At 38.2% G+C, this 17,448-nt stretch overlaps 1 protein-coding gene and 16 non-coding genes across 20 annotated transcripts; 16 read left to right on the forward strand and 1 right to left on the reverse strand.

The window, feature by feature from the left end:
- Window positions 1-29: 29 nt before the first annotated feature.
- LOC126620458 (5S ribosomal RNA) lies at window positions 30-148 on the forward strand. Its single transcript, XR_007622495.1, has one exon. It is a non-coding gene; the product is annotated as a 5S ribosomal RNA (ribosomal RNA).
- Window positions 149-352: 204 nt separating this feature from the next.
- LOC126620429 (5S ribosomal RNA) lies at window positions 353-471 on the forward strand. The gene has a single exon (XR_007622467.1). It is a non-coding gene; the product is annotated as a 5S ribosomal RNA (ribosomal RNA).
- A 204-nt stretch (window positions 472-675) lies between these two features.
- On the forward strand, window positions 676-794 carry LOC126620446 (5S ribosomal RNA). The gene has a single exon (XR_007622484.1). It is a non-coding gene; the product is annotated as a 5S ribosomal RNA (ribosomal RNA).
- A 6,398-nt stretch (window positions 795-7,192) lies between these two features.
- On the forward strand, window positions 7,193-7,311 carry LOC126620441 (5S ribosomal RNA). Its single transcript, XR_007622479.1, has one exon. It is a non-coding gene; the product is annotated as a 5S ribosomal RNA (ribosomal RNA).
- Window positions 7,312-7,515: 204 nt separating this feature from the next.
- LOC126620408 (5S ribosomal RNA) lies at window positions 7,516-7,634 on the forward strand. Its single transcript, XR_007622448.1, has one exon. It is a non-coding gene; the product is annotated as a 5S ribosomal RNA (ribosomal RNA).
- Window positions 7,635-7,838: 204 nt separating this feature from the next.
- LOC126620394 (5S ribosomal RNA) lies at window positions 7,839-7,957 on the forward strand. Its single transcript, XR_007622435.1, has one exon. It is a non-coding gene; the product is annotated as a 5S ribosomal RNA (ribosomal RNA).
- Window positions 7,958-8,161: 204 nt separating this feature from the next.
- LOC126620409 (5S ribosomal RNA) lies at window positions 8,162-8,280 on the forward strand. The gene has a single exon (XR_007622449.1). It is a non-coding gene; the product is annotated as a 5S ribosomal RNA (ribosomal RNA).
- A 204-nt stretch (window positions 8,281-8,484) lies between these two features.
- LOC126620449 (5S ribosomal RNA) lies at window positions 8,485-8,603 on the forward strand. Its single transcript, XR_007622487.1, has one exon. It is a non-coding gene; the product is annotated as a 5S ribosomal RNA (ribosomal RNA).
- A 204-nt stretch (window positions 8,604-8,807) lies between these two features.
- Window positions 8,808-8,926, forward strand: LOC126620462 (5S ribosomal RNA). Its single transcript, XR_007622499.1, has one exon. It is a non-coding gene; the product is annotated as a 5S ribosomal RNA (ribosomal RNA).
- Window positions 8,927-9,130: 204 nt separating this feature from the next.
- Window positions 9,131-9,249, forward strand: LOC126620464 (5S ribosomal RNA). Its single transcript, XR_007622501.1, has one exon. It is a non-coding gene; the product is annotated as a 5S ribosomal RNA (ribosomal RNA).
- Window positions 9,250-9,453: 204 nt separating this feature from the next.
- LOC126620431 (5S ribosomal RNA) lies at window positions 9,454-9,572 on the forward strand. Its single transcript, XR_007622469.1, has one exon. It is a non-coding gene; the product is annotated as a 5S ribosomal RNA (ribosomal RNA).
- A 204-nt stretch (window positions 9,573-9,776) lies between these two features.
- LOC126620432 (5S ribosomal RNA) lies at window positions 9,777-9,895 on the forward strand. Its single transcript, XR_007622470.1, has one exon. It is a non-coding gene; the product is annotated as a 5S ribosomal RNA (ribosomal RNA).
- Window positions 9,896-10,099: 204 nt separating this feature from the next.
- Window positions 10,100-10,218, forward strand: LOC126620463 (5S ribosomal RNA). The gene has a single exon (XR_007622500.1). It is a non-coding gene; the product is annotated as a 5S ribosomal RNA (ribosomal RNA).
- Window positions 10,219-10,422: 204 nt separating this feature from the next.
- Window positions 10,423-10,541, forward strand: LOC126620433 (5S ribosomal RNA). Its single transcript, XR_007622472.1, has one exon. It is a non-coding gene; the product is annotated as a 5S ribosomal RNA (ribosomal RNA).
- A 204-nt stretch (window positions 10,542-10,745) lies between these two features.
- LOC126620450 (5S ribosomal RNA) lies at window positions 10,746-10,864 on the forward strand. The gene has a single exon (XR_007622488.1). It is a non-coding gene; the product is annotated as a 5S ribosomal RNA (ribosomal RNA).
- Window positions 10,865-11,067: 203 nt separating this feature from the next.
- Window positions 11,068-11,186, forward strand: LOC126620436 (5S ribosomal RNA). The gene has a single exon (XR_007622475.1). It is a non-coding gene; the product is annotated as a 5S ribosomal RNA (ribosomal RNA).
- Window positions 11,187-11,277: 91 nt separating this feature from the next.
- Window positions 11,278-16,457, reverse strand: LOC126619841 (protein NLP9-like). Of its 4 annotated transcripts, none has more exons than XM_050288256.1 (7): window positions 16,208-16,457; window positions 15,307-15,419; window positions 14,448-15,231; window positions 14,130-14,174; window positions 13,284-14,027; window positions 12,802-12,925; window positions 11,278-12,392 (listed from the first exon to the last, which is right to left on the reverse strand). In XM_050288256.1, the coding sequence occupies exons 2-7, from the start codon at window positions 15,402-15,404 to the stop codon at window positions 11,362-11,364; spliced, it is 2,826 nt and encodes a 941-aa protein (XP_050144213.1). In that variant the 5' UTR covers window positions 15,405-15,419; window positions 16,208-16,457; the 3' UTR covers window positions 11,278-11,361. The 4 variants fall into 4 exon arrangements, with proteins under 4 accessions (XP_050144213.1, XP_050144212.1, XP_050144211.1 ...); XM_050288255.1 differs by having other exon boundaries at window positions 15,307-15,487; window positions 16,208-16,456; XM_050288254.1 differs by having other exon boundaries at window positions 14,448-15,419; window positions 16,208-16,456.
- Window positions 16,458-17,448: the final 991 nt, after the last annotated feature.

Raw genomic sequence — 17,448 nt, forward strand, 5'->3', positions numbered from 1 at the left:
TCATATACAATTACAAGTCATAGAATAACGGATGCGATCATACCAACTCACATGCACCGGAACCCATCAGAACTCCGAGGTTAAGCGAGTTTGGGCGAGAGTAGTACTAGGATGGGTGACCTCCTGGGAAGTCCTCGTGTTGCATCCCCCCCACCTCTTTTTCAATTTTCATAGTTCTTGGTTGCGTATTGTTTGCGGCTTATTTATTAATTATATTTTTTGAATATTCGAGGGACGGTCTTGATGAACATTTATGAGTTTCGTGCGATCGTGTGGGGGCGGTGTGATGTTCGCACGCGTAAAGGTTACGGCCAAAGAAATGGTCATATACAATTACAAGTCATAGAATAACGGATGCGATCATACCAACTCACATGCACCGGATCCCATCAGAACTCCGAGGTTAAGCGAGTTTGGGCGAGAGTAGTACTAGGATGGGTGACCTCCTGGGAAGTCCTCGTGTTGCATCCCCCCCACCTCTTTTTCAATTTTCATAGTTCTTGGTTGCGTATTGTTTGCGGCTTATTTATTAATTATATTTTTTGAATATTCGAGGGACGGTCTTGATGAACATTTATGAATTTCGTGCGATCGTGTGGGGGCGGTGTGATGTTCGCACGCGTAAAGGTTACGGCCAAAGAAATGGTCATATACAATTACAAGTCATAGAATAACGGATGCGATCATACCAACTCACATGCACCGGATCCCATCAGAACTCCGTGGTTAAGCGAGTTTGGGCGAGAGTAGTACTAGGATGGGTGACCTCCTGGGAAGTCCTCGTGTTGCATCCCCCCCACCTCTTTTTCAATTTTCATAGTTCTTGGTTGCGTATTGTTAGCGGCTTATTTATTAATTATATTTTTTGAATATTCGAGGGACGGTCTTGATGAACATTTATGAATTTCGTGCGATCGTGTGGGGGCGGTGTGATGTTCGCACGCGTAAAGGTTACTGAAAGTTCTAGGATGGTACTAGTTTAACCTAAAGGGGGTTGAATAGGTTCCAATTTAAAAGTCCAATTCAAATTTCAATTTAATTTTCAGTTCTCAAATTAATCCACATTCACATCACATATAAACTATCCTACACATATGCAATTATAAAGATAAATAAAATGTGCACACAGGATGTAGGATTTTACGAGGCAAAACCCACCACTGGGAAAATCATCGGGCTACCAAGCCAGGAAGCACTAAGAAAGAAAGAATACATAAAGACTTACAAAACTCATAAACTAGACACTCATACCAGTTGGCAGCTTTGTCTCCGCGCTTTGCTACTCGATCTTTCTTCAGTCTTCGAGTTGAAGTGGCACGACACTAACGCAGCCGTCAATCACCTTTCCCTCGAACTTTGCAGGATGCTAACTCGATCATGCATAATGTTTATATGATGCAGTGTTTGTTTGAAAAACAATCAATTACGAAAATCACAAAGCTCATTTCCATAATTGATATTCAATTTAAAACCTCAAGAAAACCAGCATGAAAAATAACATTTTCTATTAAAAACTTATGCCCTTCGAACCACAAGCAACAGCCGTATTTAAATTGGTTTTCAATGCACACAAAACCCAAACTGATGTTTCTAACAATTCTATTCAATAAAATCAGTTTTTCATGCTTATTTGGCTCACCTTTTCACGTTCCTGACTTCCCATATATATATGCAAAAGCATTGACCCTTTATCCTTTATCTGATAAGTACTACAAAGCAATCCGTGTAGTTTAACAATTCTACCAACATGCAATCAGATAACTCCTCATGCAAACAGATAAGATTTGAAAACAAGTTTTGAAAAACCAGTTTTATCACACGGTTTGAAACACAGGATAATTTGATTCTAGAAAAGTAAAAAAACAAGAATAAAAGTCATAACCCAAATACAATAATATATGGATATGGATGAATGTAGTTGGATGCATGCATGCAAACGTACCTGAATGATTATCGCGTTTTGGTAACATCTTCGCATTGAAAGTGTGAGAAACCTCCCTAGACTAAAACTATTACAATTGTAAATATGTAACAAGTTTAAGCTATTACAGACTCAGGCATTTTGTCAGGGATTGCCAATTTTACCCTAACAATCTCCCCCTTTGGCATTTCCTTGACAAAACCCTCTATCACAGTATTACAGACAACTAATAAACTTAACGATCATGCATAACATTGAAGTCTGTAACCTGCACACACTCAAACAAGAAAACCTGTGACGTACATAAGATATATGCTGCTGTAAATGAAAGCATTTATCTATAACAGCAAGCAACCAAAAACAACCAGGTTTTCGAAATTCTACTTCTCCCCCTAAATTTAGGCTTCCTACTTCTCCCCCTTTTTGTCTAGAAAGGTCAAAGGCCTTAGAGTTAACCATCAGGTGCAGTCAGCGGAAGATAAGTGGAACATAACAAAATGTGATGGAGAAAGATTTCCTTTATGTGAACTAGAACCGCTTCGGAAGAATAAAAGTGGGAACGAAATTGGGAGGGAAAAGAATACAAGTGCAATAGTCGAAAAGTGAAACATGAAAAGGAATGCAACTTTCATATTGTTAAGCTCCCCCTAAACAAATGTTTTAAAAAAAAATATAATGAAATGCGCACGCAAATGATATGATTTTTTTTTTTTTTTTATAATTGTATGAGAAGCATATAATTGTTCCAACAAGAATGAAAGAGTGCAGAAACACATGTAGTTATGAATCCTCATTCACAACCTAACATTGTCCCTAAAACATAACATGTATGAGTGTAGTTGCAAGTATAGCCAAAAGTTGATACTACACAAATGTAATTAAGTCTTACATGACCAACTTAACTTTAACCCTTAAGCTCACAAGATATACGCTTGAATTTTCATTCAAAGTGTTTGGGGGTAAGTGTATACGCTCAAAAGATCATTACATGAATGCTCTACCATAGGCTTGCAGATTGATCTCATCTCCACACATCAAAAATTAACTTCTTTGGATCAAGTAGGTCTTTGTTAAGGGTGCAATGGGGCTTCAGGTACTCGGTTAAAGAAATGAAGGATATAGGAAACACAAAGTCTAAGAAACTAATAGAGTAGTTGGAAATGAAACCGAGAGAAGCATGCCACAGTTAACCAAGTAACTTAGCACTCAATTGAGCGGTTGGATTTAAGACATGAACGACATACAACCGCACAATTCATTTCAGATGATTCTTGCTCTTCATTTAGACCAACACACTTGATTTCTTATAATGCTGGCAGCTCACTTATGATTCATAGTGACTTCTTTTCTTCTTTTCTTCTTTTGCTTTTCATGTGTTGTTGGCTTTCTTCACAAAATTTTGCATCGTCAACTTTTAAATAACATTGAACTCTCTCCTTTGAAAAACGTACTCTACTAGCTTCTTAGTAGGGTAGGGAATTTTTAATGTAAGAGGCTAGGTAAGGAAAATGTAGGTTTAAGAACAAAAGGCTTACATATAGGCTCAAAAGGGTTAACTAGGGGAAAACATATAAGGCACTGGCATATATGGCAATGATGGTAAGTCCTAATGCCTACTATCGTCTCCAAAATAGAATAATATATGATACAAAGTTTTGAGAGGTCTCAAAGCAAGTTCTAGAGAAGCAAAACACAGAAGATCACACACATGAAAAAAATAAGAGTATGAAAAATGCACACACTATATTTAGGCACAAAAGCTCACATGGGTGCGGGTTTTACTCAAGTTAAACATGTTCAACTCATTAACATTGATATATTATCAACAAGGGGCTATTGTCCACAACAGAGTCAAACATATCATGCTAGGGTCATGTTATCAAGTGAACCAAGCTAGAACTCATATGAAATCATACTTTTCCATTTTTCCTCATACAATTTTTTTTTTTTTTTTTTTTATAAATTTTTTTTTTTTTTTTTTTTTTTTAAACAAGAAGAAAGACAAAAAATGCAGTATTTATGCTATATGAACATGCAAGCATGCATTAATGAAAACATTTGCAAAGAGAGAACTTAGTCAATATAAACAACTTGAAAGTGGAGATAAATTGTCAAGTACACCACTTTGATTCTCTTTTCTTCTCCAAACTTGTCTCACTTTTGGAACTACTGTACTTGGAACAGATATAATTCTTGCAATCCGATTAATCTCTTTCAAATAAGTCACAAATTGTTCCTTAAGATTTTCTTTTTCAAAGTTCCTTGAAACTTTTTCTTGAGAAGAATTTTTCTTTCTAAGCTTATTGCACTTAGGCCGGATGTGACCAGGAATCCCACAAAGATGACATATAGGAATGAACTTCCTAGATTGTTTGGGTTTGTTAAGATTAATTGAAGTCTTGACAGGATTTGACACATGTGCAAAGATTGTAGATGTTTTGGGAGTAAGACCTAAACATTTATCTTCATCTACTTTCAAACTAGGAATATCATAGGCTTTGACAAATCTGGTGACAGAAGAGGAACTTGTAGTCTTTGTAGACTCGAATCCTAGACCTCCTTTGTCTCCAAAACTTTTTCCATAGCTAAGCATCTTGTCAATTTTCCCCGAACCTATGCTCAACTCCTGAACTTTTCTTCTCATCTCAACCAATTCGTCCTCAAGAGCTTTCTTATCAGACGAGAGAGTGTTAATTGTGGTTTGTAGAATGTGAATCTTCTCTAACAACGACTCTCGCAGTTTCTCTCCATTGTCCAACTGAGATTGATGCTCAACTTCAGCTTCTTTCTTTTCACTTTCAACAAATACAAGTTTCTTCTTCAAGTTAGAGTTATCATTTTTTACTTGCACACTGATGTCATAGAGATCAGAATATTTTCTCAAGACTTCTTCCAGGTCAGGTTCTTCAACAAATGAACCTTCTGTGTCATATCCATCAACAGTTCCTATAAACGCAATCGTATCCTTCTCAGATTCCAACGTAGATGCATCCCCTGAATCACTATCGCTCCAAGTGACCTTCATTGCCCTATTCTTTTTCTCTTTTCTCTTGATAGTGTTTGCACACTCAGAAGCAATGTGTCCATAGCCTTGACACTCATGGCACTGAACCCTATTGTTAGAACTCCTATGTTCACTAGTTCTAGATGATCTAGAGGCTTTGTAATGTGAGACATCTAGAGAACGAAAGTTTTTTGAGTTCGAACCTGAGTTGGTTCGTTGCTCACGACCCTTGGAATTTTGAGACTTGAGAAACCTTCTAATTTGCATGGTTAATTCAACCAATTCATCTTCGGACAAGTCTTCAATTGAGCCATCACTTTCTTCTTCTTTGACAGCTTTGAGAGCAATACTTTTCATCTTCTTGGAATCAGGAAGCTCTAACTCGTACGTTTGCAGAGACCCAATCAATTGCTCAAGCTTGTAGGTGTTTAGATCTTTCGATTCCTCAATCGCTGTCCTCTTAGCATGAAACCTCATAGGAAGTGATCTTAAGATCTTTTTCACAATCCTATGCTCAGGAATACTGTCACCAAGATTGTGACAGCCATTGACAATTACGCTAAGCTTAGCATAAAAGTCAGAGAAACTTTCATCATCAGACATTGTGATATTTTCGAATTTTGTGATGAGATGTTGAAGTTTGGATTCTTTAACAGTTGAGTTACCCTCATGAGTAACTTCAAGAATGTCCCAAGCTTCTTTCGCCGTTGTACACTTACTTATGTAATTGAATTGTTCAGGCGAAACTGCTGTGAATAAAGAATTCAAAGCCCTTTGGTTAAAAGTGCTAGAGCTACGCTCATCATTGCTCCATTCTTTCCAAGGCTTAAGCTTAGATATAGACACAGAGGACTCTCCTTTATCTTTAGTTTCTTCAATCGTTGGAGGTTCCCAACCTTCTTCAACAGCAAGCCACACCTTGTCATCTTGCGCCCATAAAAATGATTTCATTTTTGACTTCCACGCAGCATAGTTGTCACCATCAAAATGTGGTGGATGAGAAACTGAACCCATAGCACGATTCATCCTAGACTACCCACGGATCTCACTAGGTATTTTTAGTGACCTGCTCTGGTGCCAATTGAAAGTTCTAGGATGGTACTAGTTTAACCTAAAGGGGGTTGAATAGGTTCCAATTTAAAAGTCCAATTCAAATTTCAATTTAATTTTCAGTTCTCAAATTAATCCACATTCACATCACATATAAACTATCCTACACATATGCAATTATAAAGATAAATAAAATGTGCACACAGGATGTAGGATTTTACGAGGCAAAACCCACCACTGGGAAAATCCTCGGGCTACCAAGCCAGGAAGCACTAAGAAAGAAAGAATACATAAAGACTTACAAAACTCATAAACTAGACACTCATACCAGTTGGCAGCTTTGTCTCCGCGCTTTGCTACTCGATCTTTCTTCAGTCTTCGAGTTGAAGTGGCACGACACTAACGCAGCCGTCAATCACCTTTCCCTCGAACTTTGCAGGATGCTAACTCGATCATGCATAATGTTTATATGATGCAGTGTTTGTTTGAAAAACAATCAATTACGAAAATCACAAAGCTCATTTCCATAATTGATATTCAATTTAAAACCTCAAGCAAACCAGCATGAAAAATAACATTTTCTATTAAAAACTCATGCCCTTCGAACCACAAGCAACAGCCGTATTTAAATTGGTTTTCAATGCACACAAAACCCAAACTGATGTTTCTAACAATTCTATTCAATAAAATCAGTTTTTCATGCTTATTTGGCTCACCTTTTCACGTTCCTGACTTCCCATATATATATGCAAAAGCATTGACCCTTTATCCTTTATCTGATAAGTACTACAAAGCAATCCGTGTAGTTTAACAATTCTACCAACATGCAATCAGATAACTTCTCATGCAAACAGATAAGATTTGAAAACAAGTTTTGAAAAACCAGTTTTATCACACGGTTTGAAACACAAGATAATTTGATTCTAGAAAAGTAAAAAAACAAGAATAAAAGTCATAACCCAAATACAATAATATATGGATATGGATGAATGTAGTTGGATGCATGCATGCAAACGTACCTGAATGATTATCGCGTTTTGGTAACATCTTCGCATTGAAAGTGTGAGAAACCTCCCTAGACTAAAACTATTACAATTGTAAATATGTAACAAGTTTAAGCTATTACAGACTCAGGCATTTTGTCAGGGATTGCCAATTTTACCCTAACAGTTACGGCCAAAGAAATGGTCATATACAATTACAAGTCATAGAATAACGGATGCGATCATACCAACTCACATGCACCGGATCCCATCAGAACTCCGAAGTTAAGCGAGTCTGGGCGAGAGTAGTACTAGGATGGGTGACCTCCTCGGAAGTCCTCGTGTTGCATCCCCCCCACCTCTTTTTTAATTTTCATAGTTCTTGGTTGCGTATTGTTTGCGGCTTATTTATTAATTATATTTTTTGAATATTCGAGGGACGGTCTTGATGAACATTTATGAATTTCGTGCGATCGTGTGGGGGCGGTGTGATGTTCACACGCGTAAAGGTTACGGCCAAAGAAATGGTCATATACAATTACAAGTCATAGAATAACGGATGCGATCATACCAACTCACATGCACCGGATCCCATCAGAACTCCGAAGTTAAGCGAGTCTGGGCGAGAGTAGTACTAGGATGGGTGACCTCCTGGGAAGTCCTCGTGTTGCATCCCCCCCACCTCTTTTTTAATTTTCATAGTTCTTGGTTGCGTATTGTTAGCGGCTTATTTATTAATTATATTTTTTGAATATTCGAGGGACGGTCCTGATGAACATTTATGAATTTCGTGCGATCGTGTGGGGGCGGTGTGATGTTCACACGCGTAAAGGTTACGGCCAAAGAAATGGTCATATACAATTACAAGTCATAGAATAACGGATGCGATCATACCAACTCACATGCACCGGATCCCATCAGAACTCCGAAGTTAAGCGAGTTTGGGCGAGAGTAGTACTAGGATGGGTGACCTCCTGGGAAGTCCTCGTGTTGCATCCCCCCCACCTCTTTTTTAATTTTCATAGTTCTTGGTTGCGTATTGTTAGCGGCTTATTTATTAATTATATTTTTTGAATATTCGAGGGACGGTCTTGATGAACATTTATGAATTTCGTGCGATCGTTTGGGGGCGGTGTGATTTTCACACGCGTAAAGGTTACGGCCAAAGAAATGGTTATATACAATTACAAGTCATAGAATAACGGATGCGATCATACCAACTCACATGCACCGGATCCCATCAGAACTCCGAAGCTAAGCGAGTTTGGGCGAGAGTAGTACTAGGATGGGTGACCTCCTGGGAAGTCCTCGTGTTGCATCCCCCCCACCTCTTTTTTAATTTTCATAGTTCTTGGTTGCGTATTGTTAGCGGCTTATTTATTAATTATATTTTTTGAATATTCGAGGGACGGTCTTGATGAACATTTATGAATTTCGTGCGATCGTTTGGGGGCGGTGTGATTTTCACACGCGTAAAGGTTACGGCCAAAGGAATGGTTATATACAATTACAAGTCATAGAATAACGGATGCGATCATACCAACTCACATGCGCCGGATCCCATCAGAACTCCGAAGCTAAGCGAGTTTGGGCGAGCGTAGTACTAGGATGGGTGACCTCCTGGGAAGTCCTCGTGTTGCATCCCCCCCACCTCTTTTTTAATTTTCATAGTTCTTGGTTGCGTATTGTTAGCTGCTTATTTATTAATTATATTTTTTAAATATTCGAGGGACGGTCTCGATGAACATTTATGAATTTCGTGCGATCGTTTGGGGGCGGTGTGATTTTCACACGCGTAAAGGTTACGGCCAAAAAAATGGTTATATACAATTACAAGTCATAGAATAACGGATGCGATCATACCAACTCACATGCACCGGATCCCATCATAACTCCGAAGCTAAGCGAGTTTGGGCGAGAGTAGTACTAGGATGGGTGACCTCCTGGGAAGTCCTCGTGTTGCATCCCCCCCACCTCTTTTTTAATTTTCATAGTTCTTGGTTGTGTATTGTTAGCGGCTTATTTATTAATTATATTTTTTGAATATTCGAGGGACGGTCTTGATGAACATTTATGAATTTCGTGCGATCGTTTGGGGGCGGTGTGATTTTCACACGCGTAAAGGTTACGGCCAAAGAAATGGTTATATACAATTACAAGTCATAGAATAACAGATGCGATCATACCAACTCACATGCACCGGATCCCATCAGAACTCCGAAGCTAAGCGAGTTTGGGCGAGCGTAGTACTACGATGGGTGACCCCCTGGGAAGTCCTCGTGTTGCATCCCCCCCACCTCTTTTTTAATTTTCATAGTTCTTGGTTGCGTATTGTTAGCGGCTTATTTATTAATTATATTTTTTGAATATTCGAGGGACGGTCTTGATGAACATTTATGAATTTCGTGCGATCGTTTGGGGGCGGTTTGATTTTCACACGCGTAAAGGTTACGGCCAAAGAAATGGTTATATACAATTACAAGTCATAGAATAACGGATGCGATCATACCAACTCACATGCACCGGATCCCATCAGAACTCCGAAGCTAAGCGAGTTTGGGCGAGCGTAGTACTAGGATGGGTGACCTCCTGGGAAGTCCTCGTGTTGCATCCCCCCCACCTCTTTTTTAATTTTCATAGTTCTTGGTTGCGTATTGTTAGCGGCTTATTTATTAATTATATTTTTTGAATATTCGAGGGACGGTCTCGATGAACATTTATGAATTTCGTGCGATCGTTTGGGGGCGGTGTGATTTTCACACGCGTAAAGGTTACGGCCAAAGCAACGGTTATATACAATTACAAGTCATAGAATAACGGATGCGATCATACCAACTCACATGCACCGGATCCCATCAGAACTCCGAAGCTAAGCGAGTTTGGGCGAGCGTAGTACTAGGATGGGTGACCTCCTGGGAAGTCCTCGTGTTGCATCCCCCCCACCTCTTTTTTAATTTTCATAGTTCTTGGTTGCGTATTGTTAGCGGCTTATTTATTAATTATATTTTTTGAATATTCGAGGGACGGTCTTGATGAACATTTATGAATTTCGTGCGATCGTTTGGGGGCGGTGTGATTTTCACACGCGTAAAGGTTACGGCCAAAGAAATGGTTATATACAATTACAAGTCATAGAATAACGGATGCGATCATACCAACTCACATGCACCGGATCCCATCATAACTCCGAAGCTAAGCGAGTTTGGGCGAGAGTAGTACTAGGATGGGTGACCTCCTGGGAAGTCCTCGTGTTGCATCCCCCCCACCTCTTTTTTAATTTTCATAGTTCTTGGTAGCGTATTGTTAGCGGCTTATTTATTAATTATATTTTTTGAATATTCGAGGGACGGTCTTGATGAACATTTATGAATTTCGTGCGATCGTTTGGGGGCGGTGTGATTTTCACACGCGTAAAGGTTACGGCCAAAGTAATGGTTATATACAATTACAAGTCATAGAATAACGGATGCGATCATACCAACTCACATGCACCGGATCCCATCAGAACTCCGAAGCTAAGCGAGTTTGGGCGAGCGTAGTACTAGGATGGGTGACCTCCTGGGAAGTCCTCGTGTTGCATCCCCCCCACCTCTTTTTTAATTTTCATAGTTCTTGGTTGCGTATTGTTAGCGGCTTATTTATTAATTATATTTTTTGAATATTCGAGGGACGGTCTTGATGAACATTTATGAATTTCGTGCGATCGTTTGGGGGCGGTGTTATTTTCACACGCGTAAAGGTTACGGCCAAAGAAATGGTTATATACAATTACAAGTCATAGAATAACGGATGCGATCATACCAACTCACATGCACCGGATCCCATCAGAACTCCGAAGCTAAGCGAGTTTGGGCGAGCCTAGTACTTGGATGGGTGACCTCCTGGGAAGTCCTCGTGTTGCATCCCCCCACCTCTTTTTTAATTTTCATAGTTCTTGGTTGCGTATTGTTAGCGGCTTATTTATTAATTATATTTTTTGAATATTCGAGGGACGGTCTTGATCAACATTTATGAATTTCGTGCGATCGTTTGGGGACGGTGTGATTTTCACACGCGTAAAGGTTACGGCCAAAGAAATGGTTATATACAATTACAAGTCATAGAATAACGGATGCGATCATACCAACTCACATGCACCGGATCCCATCAGAACTCCGAAGCTAAGCGAGTTTGGGCGAGAGTAGTACTAGGATGGGTGACCTCCTGGGAAGTCCTCGTGTTGCAACCCCCCACCTCTTTTTTAATTTTCATAGTTCTTGGTTGCGTATTGTTAGCGGCTTATTTATTAATTATATTTTTTGAATATTCGAGGGGCGGTCTTGATGAACATTTATATAGGAAGTAAACCCATAAAGCTAGCGGAAAATTCCTATCATGTAATACTATAAAGGCAGACACAAAATTTACCCTAGAAAGTTGCTACTGCCAGAACTGTCCATGCCAAAAGCTACATCACGGACCAGGAACTTCACACAACGTGTCCCGATGTCATCCAGTATCTCAAGACACTCCTGCAAATCTGCATCACAGACTAACATCACCCATTCCTCTTCGTCATCCAAATACCTGAGTTGGAATGTCCCGCTTTGCAACTTCAACCTCTTTGCAACCTCTTCATACAGTTGAAGGCACCCAAGAGAAGGCTCAAACTTGAACCTGATTGTATCCTCTATATAAGTAGCTTTCACAATTATTTTTGACCCATTCTCACCAGTGGTTGTCTCGACTTGTGGGTGCTTTTGCTCCTCAAAGCTCTGAGAGCTTGATGAGTGGCCCTGCATTATTGAACCAAAGTCATTCGATGAATCTGTCAAGCTCGAAGAACTATGCTGGTTATATTCAACAATTCCATCATTTCCATGTACTCCCATATCCATCTCATCAGTAGCAACCAAGAAGCCTGAGCTCTGAGACACAAAGTGGCAGTCAGAGTTCTGAGTGTAACCCCATTTATTAACTTCTTTTGCAAGATAAGAGCCCTTCGTCCCACGGTTAGTAGGATCGCATGACCCAAAATCTATTGCAATGGGCTTGGAAGGCATGAGAGGGATGCTCTGATTTTTTACCTCATTCTCATGAGAAGTTGGAACGCAACTCCCATCCTTTTCCAACTTAACAGTCAAACTCCCACCATTATTGATAGACAATGAAGATACTGAAACAAGATCTTGGGTAACTGGTTCAGAGTTCTCAACATACAGATTCTTCTCAGGAAATAAAATATTTTTGGGCGCATCAACTTCTTGGATGATGGATCCCGTTGCCACAAACCCCCCAGTAGTTGGGTCATACTTCAATCCGCCATCCACCCCCTGAACAGAATCAAGCACAGTCTGTATTTTCTCCAATGAACGGTTCACCTTACTTATTTTACGAGATGGCCATCTTGAGATACCATGTTGTCTGCATATCCTTTTTAGCGTAGTGGGGCAAACTGCCAAAAGACATTGATATGTTAAATTAAGAAATCCTTTCAATAGATTAGCAAGAATTATACTTAAAAATAAAAACGATCATTTGGATCAAAACTTGATAGTAAATGTTTTCTATACATGGACTTACTAGACTCTAGCATGGAGGAGATATATGATTCTATAAGAAAAAAACTGAGGGTAGAAAAATAAGCTCCATCTGCAGCTTATCACAGAAAAGCTTAATAATCAATAGAGAATACGTGAAGTTACTTATTATAATGAGTTAGAGAATATGTGAAGTTACTTATGATAATGAATATGTAAGATTAAAGCTCATATAGATTCTGAAAAATATAAACATCTTCTTTTGATTTAACTAGTAAAGCATCAAATCCAACAATAAGTAGATTCGTCATGCTTGACTCTCACCTCCTATACTTTTTGCAGCATCCTTGAGACTACCAGAAAAGTATTGCTGTAAAACACTCAAGCTCACATTTTTCTCTGTTGTAGTTCGCTTTTTCTCCACCTGCCTTCTTGATCCACTCGGTGCCTATACAAAGAACAAAATAAAAAGTTATCCCTCCAACAATATTCCTCAAGTGAAGATCCAACAATGAAACATTATAACATAGCTTTCCAAGTAGCGATAATAAGGACCCTTTCAGTGTTTCCATACTTAAAGAAACAAAATCCATGGAGATGTTTAATTTCAACCAGTAATAAGAAACATAAGGATAATGTGGTCATAAAGGCCCAATGCAGAACATAGAAGATGAGGTGAGTCTCCCACATAAATTTATAACATAATATTTAAGATAGAGACTAAGATGCACCCCCACTAGTCAATACAGAAGTTCATAATGTATCAATAATTTATCCACAATATTGTTCTTTTATAAAATCAATACCTTTCCAGGAGGATTATCTCTTTTGATTGCCCCATTTTTTCGATTAAAAACATTAAAGGTGACATTCTTCGCTGATTTCATTTCACTATCTGACAGTGTTGTCCGAGAATGTCTCTGTGGGACATTGGGGCTCAACCCCTTCTGAAACCTAGTGTTGGTGCCTTCTAACCCAACTAATTCTGCATCTGAAGCTGTCCTTAAACTTTTACAAATTTTCTGCATGGTACCTGAGAGGTTGTTTAACAGAAGTTGTTGTTCTGTACTCCCCTTCACATTGACAGGGAGAAAAAACTCCAATATATAGTCATCATCAGCGGTGTAGGTGCTCCTTAGCCTGATTGCAACGGCGGCATTCAAACCATACTTGCGTGCATGATGAACAAGTGGATATTCACATATATCATACACCTTAACATCATTAATGAAGAACGGATGATTTGATTGAAGTGCTTTCCCAGCAATTCCCTCACCTTCCTCAAGATGATGTTCTGCACATGCACGCACAAAGCCTTGCATTCTGCTATCATTTACATAACAAGCTGTTTCCTCGATGCATAGTATACATTTCTCATTTGAATTTGTAATACCCCCTTTGGCACATACTCTTTTAATTTCATCACCATTACCCTCAGAGTAGCAACAAGGAATCCAGGTCATAGCCAATGGCAATAAATGCGCATGACATACAACCCGTAAGACATCACTTATTTCAGTTAAAGCAGCTCTTTGGTTCTCTGAGAGGCACTGCGAGAAAAAGTTCTCTTATAAGTGCATAAAATTTTAGTAAGGAAAATATTACGACATAAATAAATAACAAAGAAATAAACAACATATTCTGACATGTACCTGGGGAAGAAGTCGGAGAGGTGCATTGGTCCTCAAATTAACAGCCTGCAAATAATTGCCATCAAAATATATTAATTTTTACACTTTAACATTGACAACATTAATTAACACATTAAAACATTTAGGGTAGTATCATTTCTACAAAAGCTTGGGAAGCACCACACAAAAATTAGTAAATGTAACTTTTAGGGAATTCATTACATCTATTAATTCCACTAACATGAACCTAAAAGCTTAAAAAAGAGAAGAAGAAGGATATGCATCAATCATTTGCATATGGTATGTGTGTGTTTGTTAAATGAGAAGAAAGAAACTGACCTGGAGCGCACCGCAAACTACTTCCATCTCCGTATCAAAATTGGGCTTCTCTTTTGTACTGACGAGTTCCAATACAGCGCAGCATGACATTTCCATGTCAAAATCAAAAATTGGTAAAGCAATTGATCCACGAACTTGATGATTAGCTGCATAATCCACCCGTAGGTACTCAGTCTTATTGTAAAAAATAACGTTTGAAGTCCATTCTGGAATTTTGGAGACAAATACACGGCCAGGAAGACCCAAAATAGAACTCTGTTTTTCTTCTGTAGAGAACGTAAACATCCTTGAGACTTCACGATACCCTGCAAGAATATGGTCAAGCAAATAGGGTTGCTCACAAGTGCTTAATAAGTACTGATCACCATGCTTCATGGGAACCCATAATTGCGCTAAAATACCCCCACCGGAAGTCTCTTTAAACATCGACAGTGCCTTAAGCATCTTCTCATTAAGTGACAACCCAGGTGGCCTATAGATCATATAACTTTCCATGTCCATGGGATTATTGTGTTGAAAAGAACTATTATTTAACTTAATAGCTGAGTCATTAGCCTCATTGGAATCAGTTGACACCCCATATTGGGGGGTCCCCATTTGATCAAACACAATTTTGTCTCCACAACTGATATTTTCCCCGACGTTGAAAGTTCCAGCACCACTCGTAACTGGCAATTGCTCACCATTCGGTTCTACAAAATTCAAGGCGTAAAAAGGTGCATAGGTCACTGATGGCCATGATGGCACCCCTAAAGAGGCTGCAATCTGGTCCGTTGCTGCTGGGCTGCACCATCCAGAATAAGTATCAAAGTTCATAAGCTCAGAAATGTTATTAAACATATCCTCTGGGATCTGGTACCTTGTTCCACCATCAAAAGATGCCAAATTCTCAACCTGAGCTCTGGCAGATGCCCAATGATTGGTTCCCTTATCTTTAGGCAAAAAGTGATAATCCATATTCAGATTAAAACCCTGTTATAATTTGACCAAATAATTAGCCGTGTGTTGCCATATCAATCATCACAATGAGGCATTTCAAGCTGCAGAAAAAAAAAAAAAAAAAAAAAGGCTTAAGTATGATAAACACCAAATGGAACCTGCTGCGAATTTCAGATCCAGTTATCTAACATTAACGATAAGGATATATTAAACACCATCGCATCTTAACACTACCATGCATCTATACAGACTGAACTCGTTACTCTAGTTAAAAACATATAAAAAATCATGAACATTATGAGCATAGAATTTTTTTTAGTAGAACTCATCTGTTCTGACCAAACTCATTACTTCAGTTAACAAAAAAAACATGAACAAATAAGCTCTTATTTAATCCAAAATTCTTAGTGGAACTGGAACCCAACAAATTTGATCAAAATTTAAAAAAGTTAAATAATAAATATCAATTCTTCATCTGAATAGACCAACAGCAAGCCACATCCATTTCTTTTCTTCTTTTTTTCAAAAAAAAAAAAAAAAAAAAAAAAAGAGGAATTGAGGAGCATAAATTCCACCAAATTTCAAAAACAACAACTCTAAAGCTCTAAAATCAAATTAACAAACAAAAACTCAGCATCTATTAATCTCTAGCTCAACATATCAATTCAAACTACACGAAACCAGTTAAAACCCCATAACAAATAAAATAAAAATTCAAAATTTGCAAGCTTAGTATCGTACCAGTGAATAATACACGAAGAAGAACCCAAAACAAAACCCTAATTTCTAAAAACTTGCATTTTTTTGTCAAACGTGCGTACCTTGACTGGTAAGAAAAATCCCCAATTTTATGCTTTAGACATAACAACGCTTCCGGACTCTCAGAGAGAGAGAGATAAATGATTCTGTCGTTGCGAGTTGCAGGACAAGCCGACTGGGTGTATGTTTTGACGGAGGGTCGGGACTGAGGAAGATAAAATGAATTGAAAATTTCGTTGTCACATGATAACGCCAGATACCATTGTTTGTGACGTCGACGGCAGATACCGTTGTCTGTGATACCGCCAAATTTCGCTCTGTGACATAACCGCCGAATTTAATTTGTTTGTAGTTTTTCTATAAAAATAAAAATAAAGAAAAAATAAATTTTGTTTTTAACTTCCTAACATTCGTGAGTAAATTAATACTATGGTCTAGCAGTATTCTTCTTTACTTATAAGTGAAAGGTCTTAGGTTCGATTTTGTCAAAGACGAATTTGAACCATATTGTTGTTAGTCGAGTGTGAGGCTAAACCCATCCTTTTTCCCTTTTGTATAGATAATATCATTTGTTCAAAAAAAACAAAACAAAACTTCCTGACATCCATATCCCTTGCCCCATTTCAGACAAGGAGTCTATCCACTAAACAGATATTGAAATTTAAACTAATCCAACAGTAATAAATAGGATGGTGCACGTTACCATCACTTGAAGGTGGTGAGCAAAAATATTTTCTATTTACACACCTTTTTTTTTTACCTCCCATACATTCTTGTTAACTTTCGTTCATTAATCTTCTTAAATTTATTCAATCCGATAGTCGAAAAATTGAGAGATGTGTGTGAGAGATAAGAAAATGTAGGTAGATAGCACCACTCTTTAGACAATTCTTTCGCTCGAAGAAAATTCAAGATTGTTTGATAATTATTTTGTTTTTAATTTGAGTTTAGATATTTTTTTTTATTTAAGTGTCATCTTTTATGTGTTTGAGATATCAAACCTTATTTCATGATAATTACATGAGATTCTCTTTCTTATTCTTAAACAAGTCCTTGAGAGGGCTTAGTTGATTTTATGTTTTGTCTTCGTTTTCTTTTCGTTTGTTTCCAAAAATTGTTGAGTATGTGACTCTACTCCAAATTCGAATGTAATCACATGTCTCATAACTAGTTACCTACTCGTTTTCAGGTTGGGTTAAGGGAGATAAAACTTTGTTGTTGATAATCTTTTTGTCAGAAAGCCTGCAATCTGATCTTGTGTGGCAACAAAACTAAAGCTCTTTTCGAGTAACTTTTTTGCTGA

The sequence above is a fragment of the Malus sylvestris genome, chromosome 4 (genome assembly GCF_916048215.2).
Source record: "Malus sylvestris chromosome 4, drMalSylv7.2, whole genome shotgun sequence".
Classification (NCBI taxonomy): domain Eukaryota; kingdom Viridiplantae; phylum Streptophyta; class Magnoliopsida; order Rosales; family Rosaceae; genus Malus; species Malus sylvestris.